General features: G+C 39.9%; 1 protein-coding gene across 1 annotated transcript in view; it reads left to right on the top strand.

Moving 5' to 3' along the window:
* Positions 1–21556, top strand: part of SPON1 (spondin 1) — a 281632-nt gene that overhangs the window by 118045 nt on the left and 142031 nt on the right. Inside the window, exon 5 of the mRNA XM_030831472.2 lies at positions 3343–3465. Within this exon, the coding sequence (XP_030687332.1) occupies positions 3343–3465 (123 nt within the window). The remainder of the gene's footprint in view (positions 1–3342; positions 3466–21556) is intronic.

Genomic DNA, 21556 nt, shown 5'->3' with positions numbered 1-21556 from the left:
CCCTGGGCAGTTTCCAGGTGGGCATCACCATGCATGGCTGTTGAGGCTTTCCTGTATTTCATAGTCCACAGATTCACTTAGCCTTTCCCCAGATCCAGAACTTCTCAACTCTTGAGGCTCTTGGTTCCTAATGGACAAATCCCATCCCTGCCCAGCCTCCATGAGATGACATCCAGGTCCTGTGGGTTAGAGTTGTGGCTATTCTAGCTCACCTCTTGGTTGGCTAATCATGGCCACTGTGGTGAGGTTTTGTTAGTTTGACTCTCAGAGGACAGCCTTATTTCCCAGATTCGAGGGTACCTAGAAGACACTTCACTGTCAGCCCCATGTACTGACAGCAACCATCAACTAAATTGCACTTTCCAAAGCCTCAGTCCTGATGTTGTGAAAGCCTTGTCTAAGCTATGAATATGCTAACATTCTGCGGATACAGTGTCAATAAAATGACCTTGCAAATCTCTATTGGTTACCACTTCTGAAGCAGAGATCCTATCAAAATGACTAAGCACGAATCTGTATAAGAAGACCTCTTTCCAACAGCAACTTTGTGGACAAAAAAAGACCCGGCAGGACCTGGGCGATAGGATCATTAGGTGCTGTTGTATATGATCCCTGGAGACAGCAGACCCATGAGGAAATCCATCAGTTAGCAAAGCAGATCCTGTACAGAAAGTCTTTAAGATATAAGCATAGAGCAAAGGGATTTTTCTTAAATGTGTATGCCCACTTGATTATCTCCAGCTCTTTCATTAAGGTATTCATACTCTTTGTTAAGTCAAATCAAATCTATCAAGGAAAGGAAGAGAGAAACTAGTGTCTATTTTTTTTTCCCCAGTTGAAGCTATTTATACATAGGGGAAAATTAAGAATTGCACAGATTAAAAGCAATGGCAATCGTTATTTTTTAAAAGAAACATAAAACATTAAGCTACTTACATTTAAAAACAGAGGAACATAAAATATTCCAAAAGGTGACCTATAATAAACAAATGCACACTTATACTCACTTTAATACCATGTCATAGACAATTAAGGGAGAGAGACAAAGAGAGGAAAAGATGAAGGGAAAATCAGAGATGAGAGGAAAATGTGGGCAGAGAAGGGATCATGAGAAAAAGAAGACAAGGGAAGAGGAGCAAAGAATAAAGGATGACAGTAGAAAAGAAAACTGATGGATTAAGAGTAGAAATGAGGGAGAGGGGACAGCTTGGGAGATGCTGCAGGGCCTGCAATTACCTGTATTGGGCAAGCCCTGCACTGTTAGGAGAAGAGGGGTAAGTTAACACTTGTTATCACTTCCCTTTGAAAACCTGATTCATTTTCAGTGGGCTTTTTCTCAGTAGGAAACAGTTATGTCTGTTTTTATTTTCAAACTTAGAAATTTATTTTTTAAATGGAAGCTTATTTTCCTTTGGAATTCCAAAAGGTTTATTATAAGTGCATTCCCTTGAACCCCTGGGCGCATCTTTAAGTTCACTACTTATATCTGAGAGCCCTTTTGATAAGGTAAAGCTACCAGTTTGCCTTATTTTGGTTTTTTGAGAGATTATTGCTGCCTCCTTTACAGTACCGAGTAGTTACAATTGAAACCCCAGCATGTATCTCTTAGCTCTGAATTCCTTTCTCAAAACTAATTTAGTTTTTTTTAACAACATAGGTGATCATAATGGAAATGTGAAAAGGAAGAACCTTCAGGAGTTACTCATATACGCTACCTTTCCTGAAATATAGTCAACAGGGCTTGTCCCTTAAGTATCAAAGTGGCTCACACAGGCATCAGATCTGGACTTCGTGTACATGAGGCAGTGGGAAGATTTCTCCTAACACAAACAACGCTCTAGCCTCTTCCTAGTGTACAAAAAGTAGGCAAACAATGATTTCTGTTTGGGGTGGCTTCAGATCTCTTCTTTAGAGATTCTGGAGCCATGTAGGGAGGTAATTTTTCAAATGTACCATTCTTCATTTGAAAAAACAAAAAGAGAAACACACACCAATTTCTCTCATTGGTGTTTATGCAGACCTATCCAGCAGAAGGTCTCTCCCGCAGTGATATAGTGTAGAGGTTAAGAGCATGGGCTGTGGACTCAAAAAGACCTGAGCTCCAGTTCTACCTACACTGCTTACTAACCCTGTGGCCTTGGGCTGGTCACCTAATGTGCCTCAGTTTCATGATCTATAAAATGGGGTTAACCAACGTCCTGACCTCCTAGGTTTGTCAGGATCAAATGGGACAATATATGGAAAGGGATCAGCACGTATGAAGACTCTATACAATATAGTTATTATTACAATATCCCATACTTTTGTCTCCATCCTCAAACCCAGAATTCGCTTCTTCCACCCCATCACTGGTTTTGCATATTCAAACCAAATGAACCCAGTGAATTCCATAAGGAAGACTTGTAAAATGCTCTTCCTAACACTCAAAAAGATTTTTATACTCTTTGTTGCTGCTCTTTATATAATAGTTAAGAATAAATGTCCAACTTGCAAAAAGAGAGAGAACATTTATGTTAATACTTCCAGAGGAAGCAAAGAAAAAGCAATTGCAGCAAGTTGCATCTGTAGACATTGTTTCATCTTGCCGGAAGCAGAACAGACCAAAAGCAACAATGCACAGTTAGGGGTGTGGGCTTGACAGTCGGAAATACTGAATTTATTCATGTAATCTCTCTCCACTTATCAGCTATTTGCAGTTAAAAGTGGGGGCGGATTGGGAATCTTGAGTTTTTCCCGGCTGCTTCTATGCTCAGAAGTAAACCTGAATTTATGGACATATTCCCAAACCCCCAACCCTCCCAGTAAACTCTCTGAAAGCTTGATAAGAAGTGACGTGACTATACATGCACATCTTTTTAGAAATAATTTTCAGCAGTTCTTCACATCCCTCTGCTTGTTCTCATTTCTCTCCTTCAAAGCTTTTTCTGGTCCTGGCAATTTGGCCCCAGGGAATATTCCTTAGAGAAAACACACAGGCATATTCCTCTTAAAATTTGGTGGAGAAATCCTGTTGTGGGAGGGGTGGGGAAGGAGATTTGGGCCCAGAAAATATATCAAGATGGACCACCATCCCAAATATTCTACCTTATTGGTCCCATAGGTCTCCTCACATTATTAGAACAAAAGTTCTGATGTTTTTTTAATTTGCAAAATATATAGTTATCACCCTTAGAGGTATATAAAATCCTTTATAGCTGGACCTGGTTCTGAGTTATTAATCGGTGAAAACTGTACCTCATCTTCTTTTCCCAAGCCTTCAAGACAGAACGAGACCGAGAGGGTGCTGTCCTATAAATGACTCAGCGCTGCTTCCTAACTTGGTGACTTTCCTGACTCTTTCAGACTCCACATTTGACGGGGTGACTGACAAACCAATCCTAGACTGCTGCGCCTGTGGAACTGCCAAGTACAGGCTCACATTTTATGGGAACTGGTCTGAGAAGACACACCCAAAGGATTACCCTCGTGAGTAGAACAGCTTCCTTATGGGTTGGGGGAGAGGGTATTACAAAGTTCTGGTTGTGGGATATACTAGCTTCTCCTTCTTACCAATCAATGCCTTCATGAAACACATTCCAAGAAAGCGAATTCATCGAGACAGGCAGATATAATAGTCGGATGCTTTCAGCTTCTTTGCAGAGCATTGGTCTAAGTGTTTTCTTATCTGTGATTTTAAAAAATATTCCTGAGGTCGTGCTGCTTCTCTTCAGGTCAGATATTTGGTAACCTCAGTGCTCCTGAAGTGGCTCTGTCCATACAACCAGCCTATTTGTTCTGGAAAGAACTGGCAAGAGGGACCACCTGCTCTTGACTGCGCAGGCCAAGGTCAACAAATACTCAACATCCTCAACCATAGCGTGTATTGGTAATATATCAGAGACCACCTTAGAATCCTTATTACACCGTGCTCCAGGTAGCCAGTATGAATCCAGGAGAGTTGTCAGGCAACCCCAAACTTGCTGTTTTAGAGTAAATCCTTAATCAGGACCCTACCAACTCCCTTTTATCAAACAGTGGTCTCATCAAATGCCTAACATGTGGCAGACACTGTGCTAAACACTAGGGATGTGAGAGTGAATAAAAAAGACACAACCCATGGTCTCATGCAACTCAGAGATTAATGGGGAGACGGACACTAATTAAATAATCACACAAATGATATGAAAATTATAACTATGAATAGTGAGCTTACTGAGTGGCAAGCAGTTTTACATATGTTGTCATTTCATCCTCAAAATAACCTTTTGTGGGCTTTTGTGAATGAGCTCACTGGAGATCACAGAGACATCACGATTTGCCCCTAGTCCAACGTAAGTACAATCGTCCCTTGGCATTCGAGCGGGATTGGTTCCAGGACTCCTACAGTTACCAAAATCCGTGGATGCTCAATCCCGTATATGTGAAATGACGTAGTATTTGCATAAAACATAGGCAGATCCTCCCGTATACTTTGTCATCTCTAGATTATTTATAATACCTAGTACCATGTAAATAGTTGTAAATGCAATGTAAATGCTAGGTCAGTAGTTATTGTGTGGAAAATTCAAGTTTTGTTTTTTGAGACTTTATGGAATTTTTTTTTCAAATATTTATGACCCGTTGTTGGTTGAATCTGCGGATGCAGAACCCTCAGAATGAATGGCTAATGGTAGTGGATCCAAGAGGCAGAAGGGGTTTGTCAGGCTCCTTGTCCTGCCTTTCATTTGGATTGCCTTTGAGACCCAGTGTAGCCCATTCTTTCTAACTGTGGGTGGCAGGATGTCCATGTGTGGCACTGAGCGTGTTTCGGTTCATTGTGTGTTTTAGTCTTGTTCACTTCACTTTGGAGTTGCCGCAGCTGGGAGAGAACAGGGAGGCTGGAGAAAGAAACTAAAAAGAGGGTTTTGGGCCAGCCCCAAAGGGAGGGGGGCAAAGGGTACGTGGTTGGGACTTAAGAAGACCCACTCTAGACCATAACCTCCATGGTCCCCAAACAGCCCACCCAGAGGGGACTCCATTTCTTGGCAGATCAAGAACCTTATGGTTTAATTTTAGCCACATGTAATCAAGGCTGGAGATCTTAGAAGCCTCATATTAGTTCATTCTTCTGACTCTGGGATTCAGCTTGATCTGCTTCAGCTGATGTGGGAGACCTGTGTGAACAAACTTGGACTCTCTGCCTGGAGAGGAAAAAACCACTTGGAACAAGCATGATGGAAAAAATTTCCTCTAGTGCCTCCCATCCACTAACCCAGAGGAAAGAAAATGTTAGGGGCCTATTACTCATCTTTTGTAATCCTAAGGCGTTTCTTGCTCTTTTCTGTTCTGACACTGTTATTTCCCAGAATTTTTTTAAGGGTACAGACCATTGTTTCTGGGTCTTTAGGCCAAATCAAGTACAAAGCTATACAGAATTTCTGCGGAGTTGTTGGGAGTTTCTTAATATGTATAGCAGACGTGTGTTTCAAGTACCTCAAAATTGTTTCATTGTCAGATGTCAGAGTGTGTCCTAATTTTTGGTTGGAAAAAAGTTGGTCACTATGTTCAGAAGAGCATTTATCACATCATACTGTAATTATTTCTTCAGGAGCCTTTCTTCTCCACCAGACTGAGAAGTCCTCCAGGACAAAAGCCACGACATGCTCATCTTTCATTCTTAGCGCCTGCAAGTGCCTGGGGCCTTCCCAAGTACTGGGTACTGATTGTTGGACTCAGAGTGGCATTCACCATGACCCGGGAGGCAGATTTTTAGCCCACATTAGTCACGATGGTCAGTATCAAGCAGGGACAGGACCAGACTTTCCCTGGAGGGAAAGGGATGGACTTGGGCACTAGGGGCACTGGAGACAATTGGAAGGGCACAAAAAGGTGCCCTTCAAGGTCTAATCAGGACCGTGAGAATTCAATATTCACAAAAGTGATTTCTGCCAATCTTAGGTAATAGACGACTTTCATTTTACCCCTCCAGGGATGATTCTGTCTTGATAACCAACCCTGTCCATTTAGCCCAATTAAGTCATGACACTTCTCAACGGTAGTGCAAGCTGATAACATGACAGGTCCTCCTCTTATTAATTACTCGTCCCAAATTCCACTTTCTCTGCAAGCATCTCAGAGCAGGGCCCTTTTTATGGGCTTAAGAATTATTGAGAACTCCAATATGCTTTTGTTAATATGGATTGTATCTCTCAATATTTCACCGTCTCAGAAATTAAAACAGAACATTTTAAATATCACTTACTATTTAACTTTAAAAGTAACATATAATGAATTAGCAGTGATTAAATTATTACATGTTAACATATTTTATGAAAATAACTATATTGTCCAAACGAAAGAAATTTAGTAAAAAGGGCATCATTGTTTTACATTTTTGCAAATCTCTTTAATGCCTGGTTTAATGGAAGACACCTGGATCCTCATATTTGCCTCTGCATTTAACATGTTGTGGCATTTTTTTTTTTTTTGGCTTAAGTATATGAGAAAATTCTGTCTCACACAGATATGTAATTGGAAATGGGAAGAATATTTAAATAACCTTTTCAGATAATTATAGATAATCTTCTTTGATGCTACACCAAAACTCTGCAAATGGTAGTTTCTTAAAGGAGAATTACAATATAGAATGTGAAACCGTATCAACGAACTTATACTCTGTTACATTAAAATGCGTTGCTTTCCACTTGCCCTTTGAATGCATCTTTCACAAATGAATGATTTTATAACATCATCTATTGGTCATTTGGAAAATATTGGTTTACTGAGTTATGCAGATCATCCAGATATTGAGACATTTCATTATGCAACATCAAAAATCACACTCGTTTAAAAAAATCGTATTCATTAAGATCACTTCCAATTTCATCAGTACAGTGTTTAAGTATTGAAAAGCTATCAAATTCATGGCGGTGGATACAAGTTTCCCAAGATCCCAAGTTTTGCTTGAAAGCTCAAATTTTATCATTGACAGCAAATACCGTCAGGTGTTTTTCTTGAAGTGACAGGCTTATTTCAATTTTAAGAAAATGTATGCCAAATTCTTAAGGCTGAATAACCATAATCTGTCATTTGTTCTTTCAAGTAAAAATGATGTTTTATGACAATGAAATTGTCCAGCTTGCACCTCAAGGAATTGCACAAGTGCTTTTCTTCAAGACAGTCCCAGTACTCAGTATATAGCAGAAGGGCTTTATGTGTATTTCCCAATTAGTCACGCAGAATAATAAAAACATGTGGACTCAAAGGTAGAGAGTTAATAACATTAATAATGTTTATTGTTTCATCAAGGCCATTCGTAAGTGAAACTGACTTTTGGGGTTTTTGTTTGCAGCAAGTCCCTGGCAGTGAGGAATACATTAATGACTAATACAGTGCAAGGCCATTGCCTTGACCCGCACTGAGTGCCAGCAGTTTGACTCATGATTGCTTTTGCCCCGTCAGTGTTGATGTCGACACATTACAAAAGGCAAATTTTGTCTTAGTATTATTATGAAAATAGTTTTCACCTCGTAGGTCCCTCTGGAAGGGCCGGGGGCGGGGCGGGGCAGTGTGTGGGGGGGTGGTCCCAAGGGTCTGTAACCACGCTTGAGAACCTCTGCAATAGGATAAGGTAGCAGCCTAAGGGGTCTGTCCTTCAGTCATCTTTGGGAACTTGCCCTTGAGAATTCACATTGGACTCTGCACCCTGTGCTTTCAGCCCTGTCTTGTGGTGGGTCACATCTGCAGGTGGCTCTTCTCAATCATTATACAAACTGGTCTATTCCAGATGCTGTTTCTGGGGTTCCCTCTCTTGGAAAACAAAGTATTCTCTGTATCCATGATACCCCTCTCTCTTGGAGGAGCTAGGCCTGAGGTAAGGAAGGCAGGAAGATGGTATAAATGACCTCTGGCATTCCCTCCGATTGTAATGCCATAAATCACTGCTGGCCATCTGGAAATACTGAAATCTTTTTTTTTATTCATTCAATCATTAATTCATTTATTTGCTAAGTGAAATCTTCTTTTTTTTTTTTTGCGGTATGTGGGCCTCTCACTGTTGCGGCCCCTCCTGTTGCGGAGCACAGGTTCCGGACGCGCAGGCTCAGTGGCCATGGCTCACGGGCCCAGCTGCTCTGCGGCATGTGGGGTCTTCCCGGACTGGGACACGAACCCATGTCCCCTGCCTCGGCAGGCGGACTCTTAACCACTGCGCCACCAGGGAAGCCCAGGGAAATCTTTTTAAAACACTACTAAGTGAGTAGTATCTAGAAATCCATTTGAAGGCTGGATCATGCAAGTTTTACCTCCTAATTTTATAAGTAAAAAAAAAAAAAAACCCAAGCATCAAAAAAAACACAAAAAAATTAAGGGCTCAGGTCACGTAGCCAGAGAGAATTCAGAACCAAAATCAAAGCTCAGATCTTCTGTTTCCCTTTTGCCTTCCTCTGGGGGCTGTCACAAGGCAGTCTTCTCTCCTCTGCAGTAAAATTAAATCTCTCATTCACAAAGCATCTTTTAATAAGGCCCTGCTATACCACCATGGTCTCAACTGCTACCAAATTCTGAATAGCTTGACCGCACTCTACGAAGACCTGGGCTTTGGAGAGCATAACTTAAGAAATCAGAGGTCTGGATTCGCTGAGCCTGAGCTGAGCTCCGGAACCCTGCAGTGTTAGGAGAAGGGCATGCCCCCCAGGGTCTGTCCTTGGTACTGCGAGTCTGTTGTGCTCCAGGAGCTTTTGTTCTTTACAAGAACATGGTGACCAGGCAGTGTTACCGCATAGGGATGTCCCAGGGGCTGGAGATACGCCCAGTCTTCACCAGGAGATTGGGAGTTGCCTAACAGATGCTGAGTCTCTTTGCTCTCTTACTCTGAACACAGCGTCTGAGTTTTTGACAAATGCTTCTACCCCACAGAGACTCTGTAATCTCCCATGACAATGTCAACTGCATAACTTCCCCCATTTTTGATATAGCGTCGATTTTAACACCATTTGACAAATACACATGACGAAAGGGACATTTTTTTCCAGGAGCCAGTTATTTTTTTCATTTGGCAATACATTGCCTAGAATATAAACATGGCCACTGGAATACTCTATAGAATCAGTTAGTTTTACCATGAATTCAGCCATCTTTTCCATTGGGTCACTTAATTTCTAAAAATTATTAATTCTTAAATTCAGTCACATGAAAGACTACCATTCTAATACTTGGCCACTGCTTTCATTTCTTCATATATTCAACTGTGTACAGAGTTTCTACATCACATTTGAACACATCATGTCCTACTTTTTGCATTTGATTTTGTTTCCATAGTCATTTATTACATCAGCTTTCTCTGAACCACTTATCTAACTGTTCTTTTATTGAACGTTTAGGTGATGTTAGGTCTTTTGCTAACACAGAAAGCACTGCAATAAAAACCTTCCTTCTAAAAAAAAAAAAAAAAAAAAGGCTTCCCTGGTGGCGCAGTGGTTGAGAGTCCGCCTGCCGATGCAGGGGACACGGGTTCATGTCCCGGTCTGGGAGGATCCCACATGCCGCGGAGCGGTTGGGCCCGTGAGCCATGGCGGCTGAGCCTGCGCGTCTGGAGCCTGTGCTCCGCAACGGGAGAGGCCATGGCAGTGAGAGGTCCGCATACTGAAAAAAAAAAAAAAAAAACACAAAACTTCCTTCTTCAAGTCTTCCTCCATTCTTCCACCTTCCTTTGAATTCTTTCCTTGAAATAATTTCCCAAGAATAAGACTGCTGGATCAAAGGATATGGACTTTTTTTTTTGGCTCTTGAGACATTTTGCCAGATGCTTCTCCAAAACATTTGTATCGATTTCACAATGTTAAAAATAATGAATAAGTACATCTGTTTCTCCCAGCCTCTTTAGCATCCAATATAACTTTTTTCATTTGGGTTTGGCCAATTCATGGTTATAAAAAATTAATCTTATTATTTTAAATTGGCATTGGTTTAATTACTAACACACTTGAACCTTTTTTCATGTTTTGTCTTTAAAGCCACTAGAGTGTTGGCAAGAATCAAGCTTGATTTTGCTCATTTACCTCTCCAGGCCCTAGCTCATTGTCTGGCACATTGACAGCCTCTCAATAAATAGTGTTGATGAATGAATGAATGATGAGAAGCAGTTATGAAATGAGCAAGGAAGAAACTGGAGGGAGATGAACAATGAAAAAACACTGAAGAGGTTGGGGCAGGAGAGAGAGAGGACCTTATGTGGCTGCTGAGTGGGACCACATTGGAAGGGGCAGGTAGTGTAAGGGAAGATGGGTTAGGAAGATATTGCAATGATGACGGTAGCTCCAACTAAGGCAGTGGATGTGGTGATGGAGAGAATGGATAGTTTTGAGATGCCTTGTAGAGGGAGATTCTGTCATGGATTAGATGTGGAGGAGTGAGAGAGAGAGAGAGAGAAGCATCAAAGCTGAGAAGCCAGGTTTCTGGCTTGGAGATGGAGGTACTCTTTCTTCTTAAAATATTCCTCGATATTGTCTGTCTATTTTATAAATGATTGTGAAATCGTTTTTATCAAGTTCTGTAAAGGATCCTGCCAGAATTTTAAGTGGGATTGCATTAAATCCTCAAATTACTTTGGGAAGAATTGTTAGCTTTATAATATTTAGCTTGCAGAGTTTCTTCCCATTTAAGAATAAGACCATTTGTGGGTTTCGTTAGTCCAGTTCCTAGAACAGTGATGAGCCCACATGTGGGCCACAGCCCCCTTCTCTTGATGTAACTTCAGAAACAATTAAACATGCAACAAACAATAATTCTACTTCTTCCCGTCAGCACTGGGAAATCTCTTTCCAAGCTGAGTAATGGTGCCCATCAGAGTTTCCCAGCTGTGCCACCACCAGGCTGAGTCACAAACAGAGTATGTTGCCAGGAAATAGAATTTGTTACCAAGCACATGTGTCATGACACCCCGTTTCAATGAAAGAAGGAGCAAAGAGAACAGATTAAATAGTTTCTTCTCCCTTTTCTCCTCCCTTCTCTCCATCTCTCTGGGAAGTCTCATGGCAACAACTCACTATTGTATGGATTGAGATCGGAGAAGGACAAATCAACAATCTGGTCTTCCCGTTAAACATGCAGATTGAATACACACATTAATCACTGATCTTTCCTCAAATTCCATAAAAATAACACTAGAGGAATATATATGTATCCACAAAGACAAGAAAAGAGGAAAGAAGGCCACATCATACAAGAGATATCGTCAGATCTGGGAAGATGAAAGACAGATGGACAAGCGGCAGCTGCCTAGCAGAGCAAGAGAAGATGAATCCTAAGTACCTGCACAGAGGGTAGTGTAGAAGGACTGAGCCTGTTCATTGTACAGAACACAGGAACAGAACCACATGCTCGGCACAATGAATGAAAAAGTGCTCAACACAACATCATGAAAGTTTAGAATAATGGGGAGAGGGACAACCCTAAAAGCATTCAGAAAAACGGGTAACAAAGGATCAGACCTCTTTAGAGCAACACAAAGGTACACAACAATGGAATAATATCAAACTCCAAGCTCGTGGTTATAAATTCTCAGGGGAGATCTTTTGTTCAGCCCAGAGTCTAGGTGGAGACAGAGAAGCCCTCTTGTCATCTCCATGTGCTAGTTCAGTTTCTTTCTGGATCACTTTTTCACTGAAAGTTTATTTTGTTTTGATAAGAGTGTGTGTAATTTCTGCTTTTCTGTATTTACAGAGTTTTGTTTTGTTTTTAATAACCTCACATATGTTTACTTTAGAAAGCCTTTTATCTTCTTCCACGCCAGGTGCCAAAGGATATGTTCCTTAATTTATGGCACACGAGCATCATTGGTCCATGTAAGGTCCCTCTGGCTTTGTTTTGTTTCATTCCATCTATCCCACATTTATTGTGATTACAGTCATGTTAAAAACTTTTTTCTGCCATCTTATTTTATATTTTTTGAAACTACTTCCTTTCTTTCCACTGAGTTAAGTTTTATCCTGCTGGCTTAAAAGTTACTTGACTCATTTTTTTTGTTCTCATGGTGGTTGCCTTTAATTTAAGACACATGCTTGTGTTTATTTACCTCTATTGATTTCATAAGCATTTTAATATTTATATCTTCCCTGAACAAAAAACAAGAACATTAGCATGCTCTCATTCCTTTGGTCTCTATGATCCCTGTACCCAAATATACACTTCGTATTGATTATTTGCTAGAACTTTACTTCTGACTTGTTATGGATATTTTCTTTTCTTATTGCAGTAAGTTGATTTACTATGTTGTGTTAATTACAGCTGTACAGCAAAGTGATTCAGTTATATGTATATACATTCTTCTTTTATATTCTCTTCCGTTATGGTTTATCATAGGGTATTGAATAAAGTTCTCTGTTCTATACAGTAGGACCTTGTTGTTTATCCATTCTATGTATAAAAGCTTACATCTGCTAACCCCAGCCTCCCACTCCACCCCTCCCCCAACCCCCTCCCCCTTGGCAACCACCAGTCTGTTCTCTATGTCCACGATTCTGTTTCTGTTTCATAGATAGCTTCATTTGGGTCATATTTTAGATTCTACATATAAGTGATATCATATGGATATTTTCTTTGTCCTTTCTTTAGTCTTTGCTTTTTTACACAACCATAAGCTTCACTGAAGTTTTGATCGCCCATGGCTTTTTAGTATTTTTCATATTGAGTACTTCTTACAAGAGTATTTCCATAGCAGGTCTTTGGAAAGGCAAACCCCCTAAGGCCTGACGTGCCTGAGAATATTTGTATCGTGCTGTCACATTTAAATAGCATGAGTCAGAATATGAGACCTAGGTTCAAAAAGCTTTTCTTTCATACATTGGATTCTTATATTCAGCTGTTAAGAAGTCCAGTGTCAATCTGATTTTTGGTTTTTATCCAGGTGATCTACTCTTTCTGCATTTCAGGTTTTTTTTTTTTTTTTTTTGTGGTACACAGGGCTCTCACTGCTGTGGCCTCTCCCATTGTGCAGCACAGGCTCTGGATGCGCAGGCTCAGCGGCCATGGCTCACGGGCCCAGCCGCTCTGCGGCATGTGGGATCTTCCCGGACCGGGACACGAACCCATGTCCCCTGCATCGGCAGGTGGACTCTCAACCACTGCACCACCAGGGAAGCCCTGCATTTCAGTTTTTAAAATTATATCTTTGATGGTCTTAATTAATTCTTAATTTTCACCATTAATGTGACCAAGTGTGGATTTTTTCTTTTTGAAAAATACTTTTCTACTCTATGAATCCTTTAAATATGATGTCTTGCCTCTTCCTTTAATTCTGGGGGATTTCTTTTCCTCCAAATATTTTCTTTCCTTTTTTCTCTCTTTCTGAGCCTCCAGTGACCAAGATGTCACTTCTACTCATCTCCATATCATCTAGGTTTTACTTTAAATGTTCTCTCTCTTCATACTTTCTGCCACCTTCTGGGAGCGAGTTCCTCACTTTTCTTCGCCACATCACTCCCTTCTTCAGTGCTAACCACCCTGCTTTTTATCCCCACTACTGTGCTGCTTGTCTTAACCATTGTGTGGGGGTGGTTTTTGTAAACTTTTGTTTTGAAATCATTTCAGATTGATGTAAAAGTTGGAAAGATGGTACACAGAACCCCTTATTATCTTTCACCCAGACTCTGTAATTGCCAACGGTTTACATTTGCTTTATCATTCTCTCTCCATAAATATATATACATTTTATGTTTTTCTAAACTTCTGAGAGTGAGTAGAATCATGCCTGCTCCATTACCTCTATATACTTCAGTATATATTTCCTAAGAATAAGGACATTCTCTTACAAAATTACAATACATTCATCATTAGCATTGATAAAATACTATTATCTAATCTACATACCTTGTTCAAAGTACACTAATTGTAGTGTTCTTTATGGCAGTACTATACAATACCAGTATAATGCAAGCCATAAAATTGAACCAGAAGGGCTTCCCTGGTGGCACAGTGGTTGAGAGTCCACCTGCTAATGCAGGGGACACGGGTTCGTGCCCCGGTCCGGGAAGATCCCCCATGCCGCGGAGCGGCTGGGCCCGTGAGCCATGGCCGCTGAGCCTGCGCGTCCGGAGCCTGTGCTCCGCAGCAGGAGAGGCCACAACAGTGAGAGGCCTGCGTACCGCAAAAAAAAAAAGAACCAGAAATGTAATTTAAATGTTCTAGTGCCTACATTAAAAAAGTAGAAAGAAGCAAGTGAAATTAATCTTAATAATAAATTGTATTTAAGCCAATATCGCCAAAATATTATCATTCCTACATGTAATTAATATAAAAATTTATAATCGAGATATTTTACATTCTTCTTTTCATTCTAAAACCCAGTGTGTATTTTATAATTAGAGCACATCTCAATTCAGACTAGCCTCATTTCAATTATTCATTAGCTGCATGCGGCCAGTGGTTCCCATAGTGGACAGCACTGCTCTGTAGCAAATGAAAAATACAAAATCTGGTCCTGGCTCCAATCCAGGATCACACACTGCATTTACCTGTCATGTCTCTTTAGCCTCCTTTAATCTGGAGCAGTTCCTTAGTCCTTCTTTTAATTTCATGACAGTGACATTTTTTGAGAGGTCTAAGCTGTTGTAGACGCTCTCAGTTTGGAGTTATCTGATGTTTCCTCGTGATTAGATTCAGGTCGTGCATCTTTGGCAGGGATACCAGTAAATATTTGTTATAAATATTTGTTAAACACACAATTTACATTTGGTTCTTTTTCTTTACTTCTTGTTCTTGCTTTCTATTACCACATACCCCCTATGTCTTTGAGGGTATGTATTATGCTTACGTTAAATTTTCGGTCCATCTGTTGCAATTAATCTGCTTCGTGTTTAGTTTGCTTTCACTTTTACTAGTTGTACCCTTTGATATCTAGTTATTGTGGCAGATGGTCTTAACGTTTCTCTGATGATTTAACCATTAGGCCTGTTAGTATGGGATGAAAGGGCCAAATCCTAAGTGGTATCCCTTCAGATGTGTTTAAGGGAAAGAAAAAGGATGAGACCAGGGAAGAAAGCTCAGGCATCACATCACTGCTATCAACTCCTCCACTTGCTTCCATTCCACTGGGTATCTTCTCCAATCAGGGATTCATCCGGACGCTCGACACGAAGCAGGAATAGGAAGAGAGGATCTCTTTAGGTTCTAATTCCCAGCTCTGTGAATCTGGAGAGGGAAGGGCTAGAGAAATGTACACCCAAAGGTGCCCGAGTTCCCTTCATCTCCTCTACCCTTTAGAAGAGGTTTCTGCTGCCCTGAGAGTACTATGCCTGGGGACAGGAATAGGGCTGCACGGTGCTGCAGACATCTGGATTGCAGGACAAGTAACGGCCCTCTGTTGGCAATGTCAGAAGGGGTGAAATAGGAGAACTCCAACAGTCCTCCCAAATCCATCCCCCAACCAGTGGGTCAGAGGCAAGAAGAGGACTCCTCACTCCTCCTCCATCCATTCTCTTACTCTCGGGTCAGGTCACCTTCCACCTCTGGCTGCTTCTACCCCATCACCGCCCCCCGTCAGGACAGCCTTTGAGCTCCGCTTTATTTCAATGTCTCTGTTAGTTCCATGGATCTCTGCTTCCCTGTTTCTGAAGTTTCCCAGGGTTGAATTTAAAGGAATGAGGAGTGTGTGCTAATTTACCATCTCTTCAGGAACCAGCAATAAACTTTCAAAGTTTTTTGTTGTTTTTTGTTGTTCATTCCGTTTAATTCTTGTCAATATCTATCCTTACTGCTGTATTATGGTAAATTTACATATGTTTTTCAGGCTCTTTATTCTATTACTTTATCATTTTCTTCTTGACTTTTTATATTCTGGTAATGGGGTATTAACACCTTGATTTTAAACTGTGTACCTATAATTTCTCTTTGATTTTTAACAGTCATTGCTTTCTGTTTGTTGCTATGTTCTTTGTGTCCTATAGACATAATATCATAGCTCTAATTATTAACTGACTTCTATCATCACATAATTAACATAATTAGCTTCCTTTAATAACATTTGCTTTAAATTAAACTGTATCTGACACCCTACCTGCTTTTCCTTCACTTTGATTAATTTATCTTTTCAGTGTTTTTTAAATTTATTTTTTCTTATTTTTAGACTTTCTAAGCCTTTCTAAAGGATTCCCAGTAAATTATTGCATTAATCCAATTGGAAGTGTTCTGTTTGTGGTGGGGGCAGGGCGGGTGGTTGGGGGGGTATTTGTTTGTTTCTCTGTTTTGTTTTACTTCCCACATGATTGTTTAAACTTTTAATTATTTTAGTCCTATTCAGTTTATGTTCTGCCATTCTAACTTTTTACCTCTCAGTTTTTACAATTAATTTTTTTTCTAGACTTTCTTGGTGTTATATAGACAGTACATTTGCTTGGTTTTGCTTTTGTTTATTCCTTTTGGCAACAACTTTCTTCTTATTGATAATTCAATTAGCTATCAACTTAATATAAACAACAAAGATATTCTATTTTATCTATATATCCATATTTTAATAGAAAAATATCTTTTGATTCACTTTTACTGGAAACCTTTGCCATTTTTGTTTTTCTCAACTTTTTCCTCACTTGCATTCTCCATTGATTTAACTTACTACTCAACTTACTTATTTTAATTTACATTTATTGTAACAATTCTCCTAATTCCCAACTCCTATCACAAATAATTCTTCCCAATTATTGTTCTTATTTACTTATCTCTTCAATAAATTCTTACTAATTCAGGATTTCTTACTATATTTAACAGCATCATGTTTTTCATGTCTGTCTTCTAAGATCAGATTTCTTTTTGAAGTAAAATTTGAAGCCAACAATTGTTCATTAGTTGGTGATTAAACTCCTTAAGACTCAAAAATGTGTGAAAGTCTTTGCATTTGGATAACAACTTGGATAAAAACCCAAATTATACCATCATCAAAAAATCTACAAACAATAAATGCTGGAGAGGGTGTGGAGAAAAGGGAACCCTCTTGCACTGCTGGTGGGAATGTAAATTGATATAGCCACTATGGAGGTTCCTTAAAAAACTAAAAATAGAACTATCATACGACCCAGCAATCCCACTACTGGGCATATACCCTGAGAAAACCATAATTCAAAAAGAGTCATGTACCAAAATGTTCATTGCAGCTCTATTTACAATAGCCAGGACATGGAAGCAACCTAAGTGTCCATCAACAGATGAATGGATAAAGAAGATGTGGCACATATATACAATGGAATATTACCCAGCCATAAAAAGAAACGAAATTGAGTTATTTGTAGTGAGGTGGATGGACCTAGAGTCTGCCATACAGAGTGAAGTAAGTCAGAAAGAGAAAGACAAATACCGTATGCCAACACATATATATGGAATCTAAAAAACAAACAAAAAAATGATCATGAAGAACCTAGGGGCAAGATGGGAATAAAGACACAGACCTACTAGAGAATGGACTTGAGGATATGGGGAGGGGGAAGGGTAAGATGGGACAAAGTGAGAGAGTGGCATGACATATATACACTACCAAATGTAAAACAGATAGCTAGTGGGAAGCAGCCACATAGCACAGGGTAATCAGCTCGGTGCTTTGTGACCACCTAGAGGGGTGGGAGGGAGGGAGACGTAAGAGGGAAGAGATATGGGGATATATGTATATGTATAACTGATTCACTTTGTTATAAAGCAGAAATTAACACACCATTGTAAAGCAGTTATACTCCAATAAAGTTGTTTTAAAAAAAAACCACCCAAATTATACAACTTTTAACTCTGTGGTTTGTACATGGTTTTCTATTACAATGAAAGAAAACGTAGTCCTTATTCACTTATGAGTTCTACTCCTTTGCATGAAATCTGTAACCTAGCTCCTTACAGAATACTTTCTTTTTCTTTTATAGATAAAATATTTGATGATGCATGTTGATCTCATTTTTTAAATGGGATCTTAAATAGGGCTTTATTTATACCTTCATATTTTATTTGTGGTGATATTTTTCTTCTAGTGGATCTTTTTTCTTCATCTTTATTTTTTGTTCTCTGTTGTTTGCTCATTCATTCCACATATCTATTTAGAGCATCTGTTGTGTATAGGCATGTGCTCAGTTTACCCTGCTTATTCCTTCCCTTTCTTTAGGGACTCTTATCTCTCCCAGAGTGCTCCATTCTCTAGGTCCATCTTCATCATCGTTTCATATCTCTTTCATGCTTTGCATATTTCCCCCAGTTCATTTTCTGTTTAGTTTCCAATAGCACTCAATTCCCCATTTTACCTGTATTTTCATTGTTGACTTCTTCTTATACCTTCCTCCCATAATGAGCTCTTCTGAAATAAGTATAATATCTTCCCACGTTTAAAAATTAGATTGCAACTATTCTCTAAATCCTATTTTGATTTTCATTTCATTTTGTGGTTTACTGATTCCACAGTCCCTAACCCCACCTCACCCTGCACCCAGCTTCTTAATTCGTACATCTCTCATGCTGTCAAACATTCTTAATAGTTCAAAATCGCTTTTTCCCCCTTTTACTCATTTTTCCTCGCATCTCTTGGGATTATTATGACTGCTATTTCTGAAACCTTTGCTTCAGACTATTTCACTGGCATTTAAATGGTCTTGAAATCAGAAGGTTCACAGCCTCTCATTCTGCCCTCCTCCTGGAAGTCCAGAAACTATATTTCTTGGGCATATCCTTTCTTAAATAAGCATGCCTACTGGATTGACCATTCAAAATTATGTATTATATAAAGTATAACTTTCTTTTTATCTATCAAGGTAAAGTCCCATTACCACTGAAAGGGTAAGTTAATTTATTGGTAACTTGCTTGCCATTTTGCCGGCTGAATGGCAGTTTAAAGAACACATGGTTCCTGCATCTCATCCGTGTAGCTTAAATAGTCACCTGTTTTGAACGGATTTGAGGAGGAAGAAAGATTGGATTCATTGGCGAGTCATGGATCAATTATTACGTAAGCTCTAAGGCTACCAGTTTCCCTGGCAAAATGGATGTGATTAACATTTAAGCATGACACCAACCCATGCAGTTTTCATTTACTATTTCCTTCAAACCTGTTTGCCAGTTCCTGTGTTGTGCTTCCAAGAAAGGCCTACTTTAATAATAAAGACTTAATTTTCCCCTCGCATGAAAATATGCTAAACTCCAAAAAGCTTTATGAAATTGTAGGAGAGGGAGTATACAAAGTCCATTAAACAACAGCATTATGCGTGGTTATCCAGGAATGTGCACACAGAACTCTGCTTAACCTAATGGCATTTATGTACTTAAGTTTTCCAAACAATGAGTTGAAAAATATACCCTCAAGAATCGTTTATGCCAAGAAAGGCCAACTATTTATAATACAAGTGTAGTTTCTGCAAAGGTCTGTGCTAGGCACTACAGTCCTGGCAAACATCCCTCCCAATTTGCAAGAACTCTACTGTTTTGGGCTAGAAGTGAAGCATGGGTACAAAGAAATACTTGCAGGGTTTTCCTAGCCTCAGTTCAATTCAGAGTGAAAGAACAAACATGTAAGAGGACAAAGGGTATAGGAAATCACAACACAGGCAGCCCTGCCTTATTTTAGTGAAAAGGATTAGTACGGGTGGCCCTGCAGTAAAGCCAATCGCCTGTGATCAGGGAGTAGGATAGTTATAATCCCTTTACTATTACCACTGAGTTGATGGATTAAATTGAAAGTTATAAGTCAAATGCTCCCAGAACATCTTGGAAAATTCCAGAGTCTGTGCATAATCATATGGTCCTAATGACCTTCTGTTGGAAGGGAAAAGTGTGCACTACCTGCAGAGAACCCGTGAAGAAAGGCCTGGGAGGAAGCTAACCTTTTTCACAACCGCCAGCAAGAGTTTAATTAAACTCTCTCTAACATAATAAGCTTGGTTCAATTTAAAAGCAAAATGTGCCATGTTTTCCCCACACATGGAGCTTCCCAGGGTCTTGCAGCTCAAGTGGAAAAAACAATGGAAAGCAGAAGGCTTTCTCTTCACATCTGGCTCCTTGAAATGGGGCTAAGAGGCTTTTGGAGGGTGTTGCTGCCTGGGACAGTTAGCATTTACAGATGTGAGTGGCTTTCAGTCATTGAATGCAAATTGCGTTTGCTTTGTTGCGCATACCCTGGGAAAACCAAGAGGAAGAAGAGGAATAATGTTCCTTTATCCGCCCACCCACATTGAGATTCAGGGCACAGCCTTTTCAGGGTCCCTAAGCAACCTTTGAAGAGAGCTGTACATCTGTCCGGCTGTCCCTACTGCAGCGGACATGGATTCATTTGACTTTGCTTTTCAAGTCTGTGCTTCCATCTTTGCTCCATTGACTGAAGTTTTAGGTAAACATTTCTTGCCTGCAGACCTGAGTGGCTACCTAGCTCCTGGGCTAATTCTGCCTCCCTCTTAAACTTTTATCTGTGTTTTGAAGGTGAGCTCAGCAGATAAAAAATGAAAGGTGGTCAGCTTTTAAAGTGGAGGCTAAAAGCCAGAAAAATATGCTAAAGCAAGGAAGGTGGGAGAAACCAAGTTCTTACTGGAATACCGAATCTCAACACCAAATATCTAAGCAATTTGAGAGCTGAAAGAGAGCATTTCTGAGGTGAGAGAAACTATAGTCCAGGTTTCTCTTGCTCCGAGAAAGCGGAGTGGCCAGTGGTGAGCACTCTACAGAAAGGCAAAACGTACATGTACAGCCTGAATGATCATGGCCTTGGAAGTTAGATCCAACTTGAAGTCTGGACTCTGAGACTTGTTATAGGGCCTTGTGAAAGTTGCTTAACCTCTGTGCCTCAGTTTCCTTATCTGCAAACCTGGGATAATCAAAGCACCTACCTCATGAAGCTGCTTTGAAGGCAGCCTGGGTTCAAAGCTAAGCTTCTTCATTTACTAGTTGTAAGCCCACGGAAAAGACATCAACTTACCTGTGAGCTCTGATTTTCCATAGCAAAACCAAAATCTACACATCTGGGTTATTGTAGGGTTAGATGAGTTAATATTCTTACAGTTCTTGAAACAGGCTTGACGTATAGGGAGAGCTCACAAAGTGTTAGTCATTTTTTCTTTAAAATGAGAAGATGCATAAATGGGTCCTAGCTCAGTACTAGGCACACAGCAAGTGCTGTGTTAGCTGTGGCTGTAATGTGCTTATTTCTAGCCTTGTCGTTGCACCCACCCAAATTCTCAACCTTTAAGTAAGGATTTATCTCTCATCTTGGGTGGATATCTTGGACAAGTCCTCTCATCTGATTGGCTTCCATCATGCAGTGAGAATTTGCTGAAGTTCCGTTATAGCACCTGAATTTCCTTCATGTCCCAAATGGACAGAGTTTCAGGTATATTTTATTATTTTTAACTTTACAAACGCCACAGAAGATGGATGGCCCTAATTTTATTTTTTAAAAAAATTTTATATATATATATATATATATATATATATTTTAAAAATTTTATTTATTTATTTTTGGCTGTGTTGGGTCTTTGTTGCTGCACGCGGGCTTTCTCTAGTTGCGGTGAGCGGGGGCTACTCTTCGTTGCAGTGTGAGGGCTTCTCATTGCAGTGGCTTCTCTTTGTTGCAGAGCACAGGCTCTAGGCGCGCTGGCTT

Source organism: Globicephala melas, chromosome 8 (assembly GCF_963455315.2).
Source record: "Globicephala melas chromosome 8, mGloMel1.2, whole genome shotgun sequence".
NCBI lineage: Eukaryota > Metazoa > Chordata > Mammalia > Artiodactyla > Delphinidae > Globicephala > Globicephala melas.
This window is presented reverse-complemented; position numbering and strand designations above follow the sequence as displayed.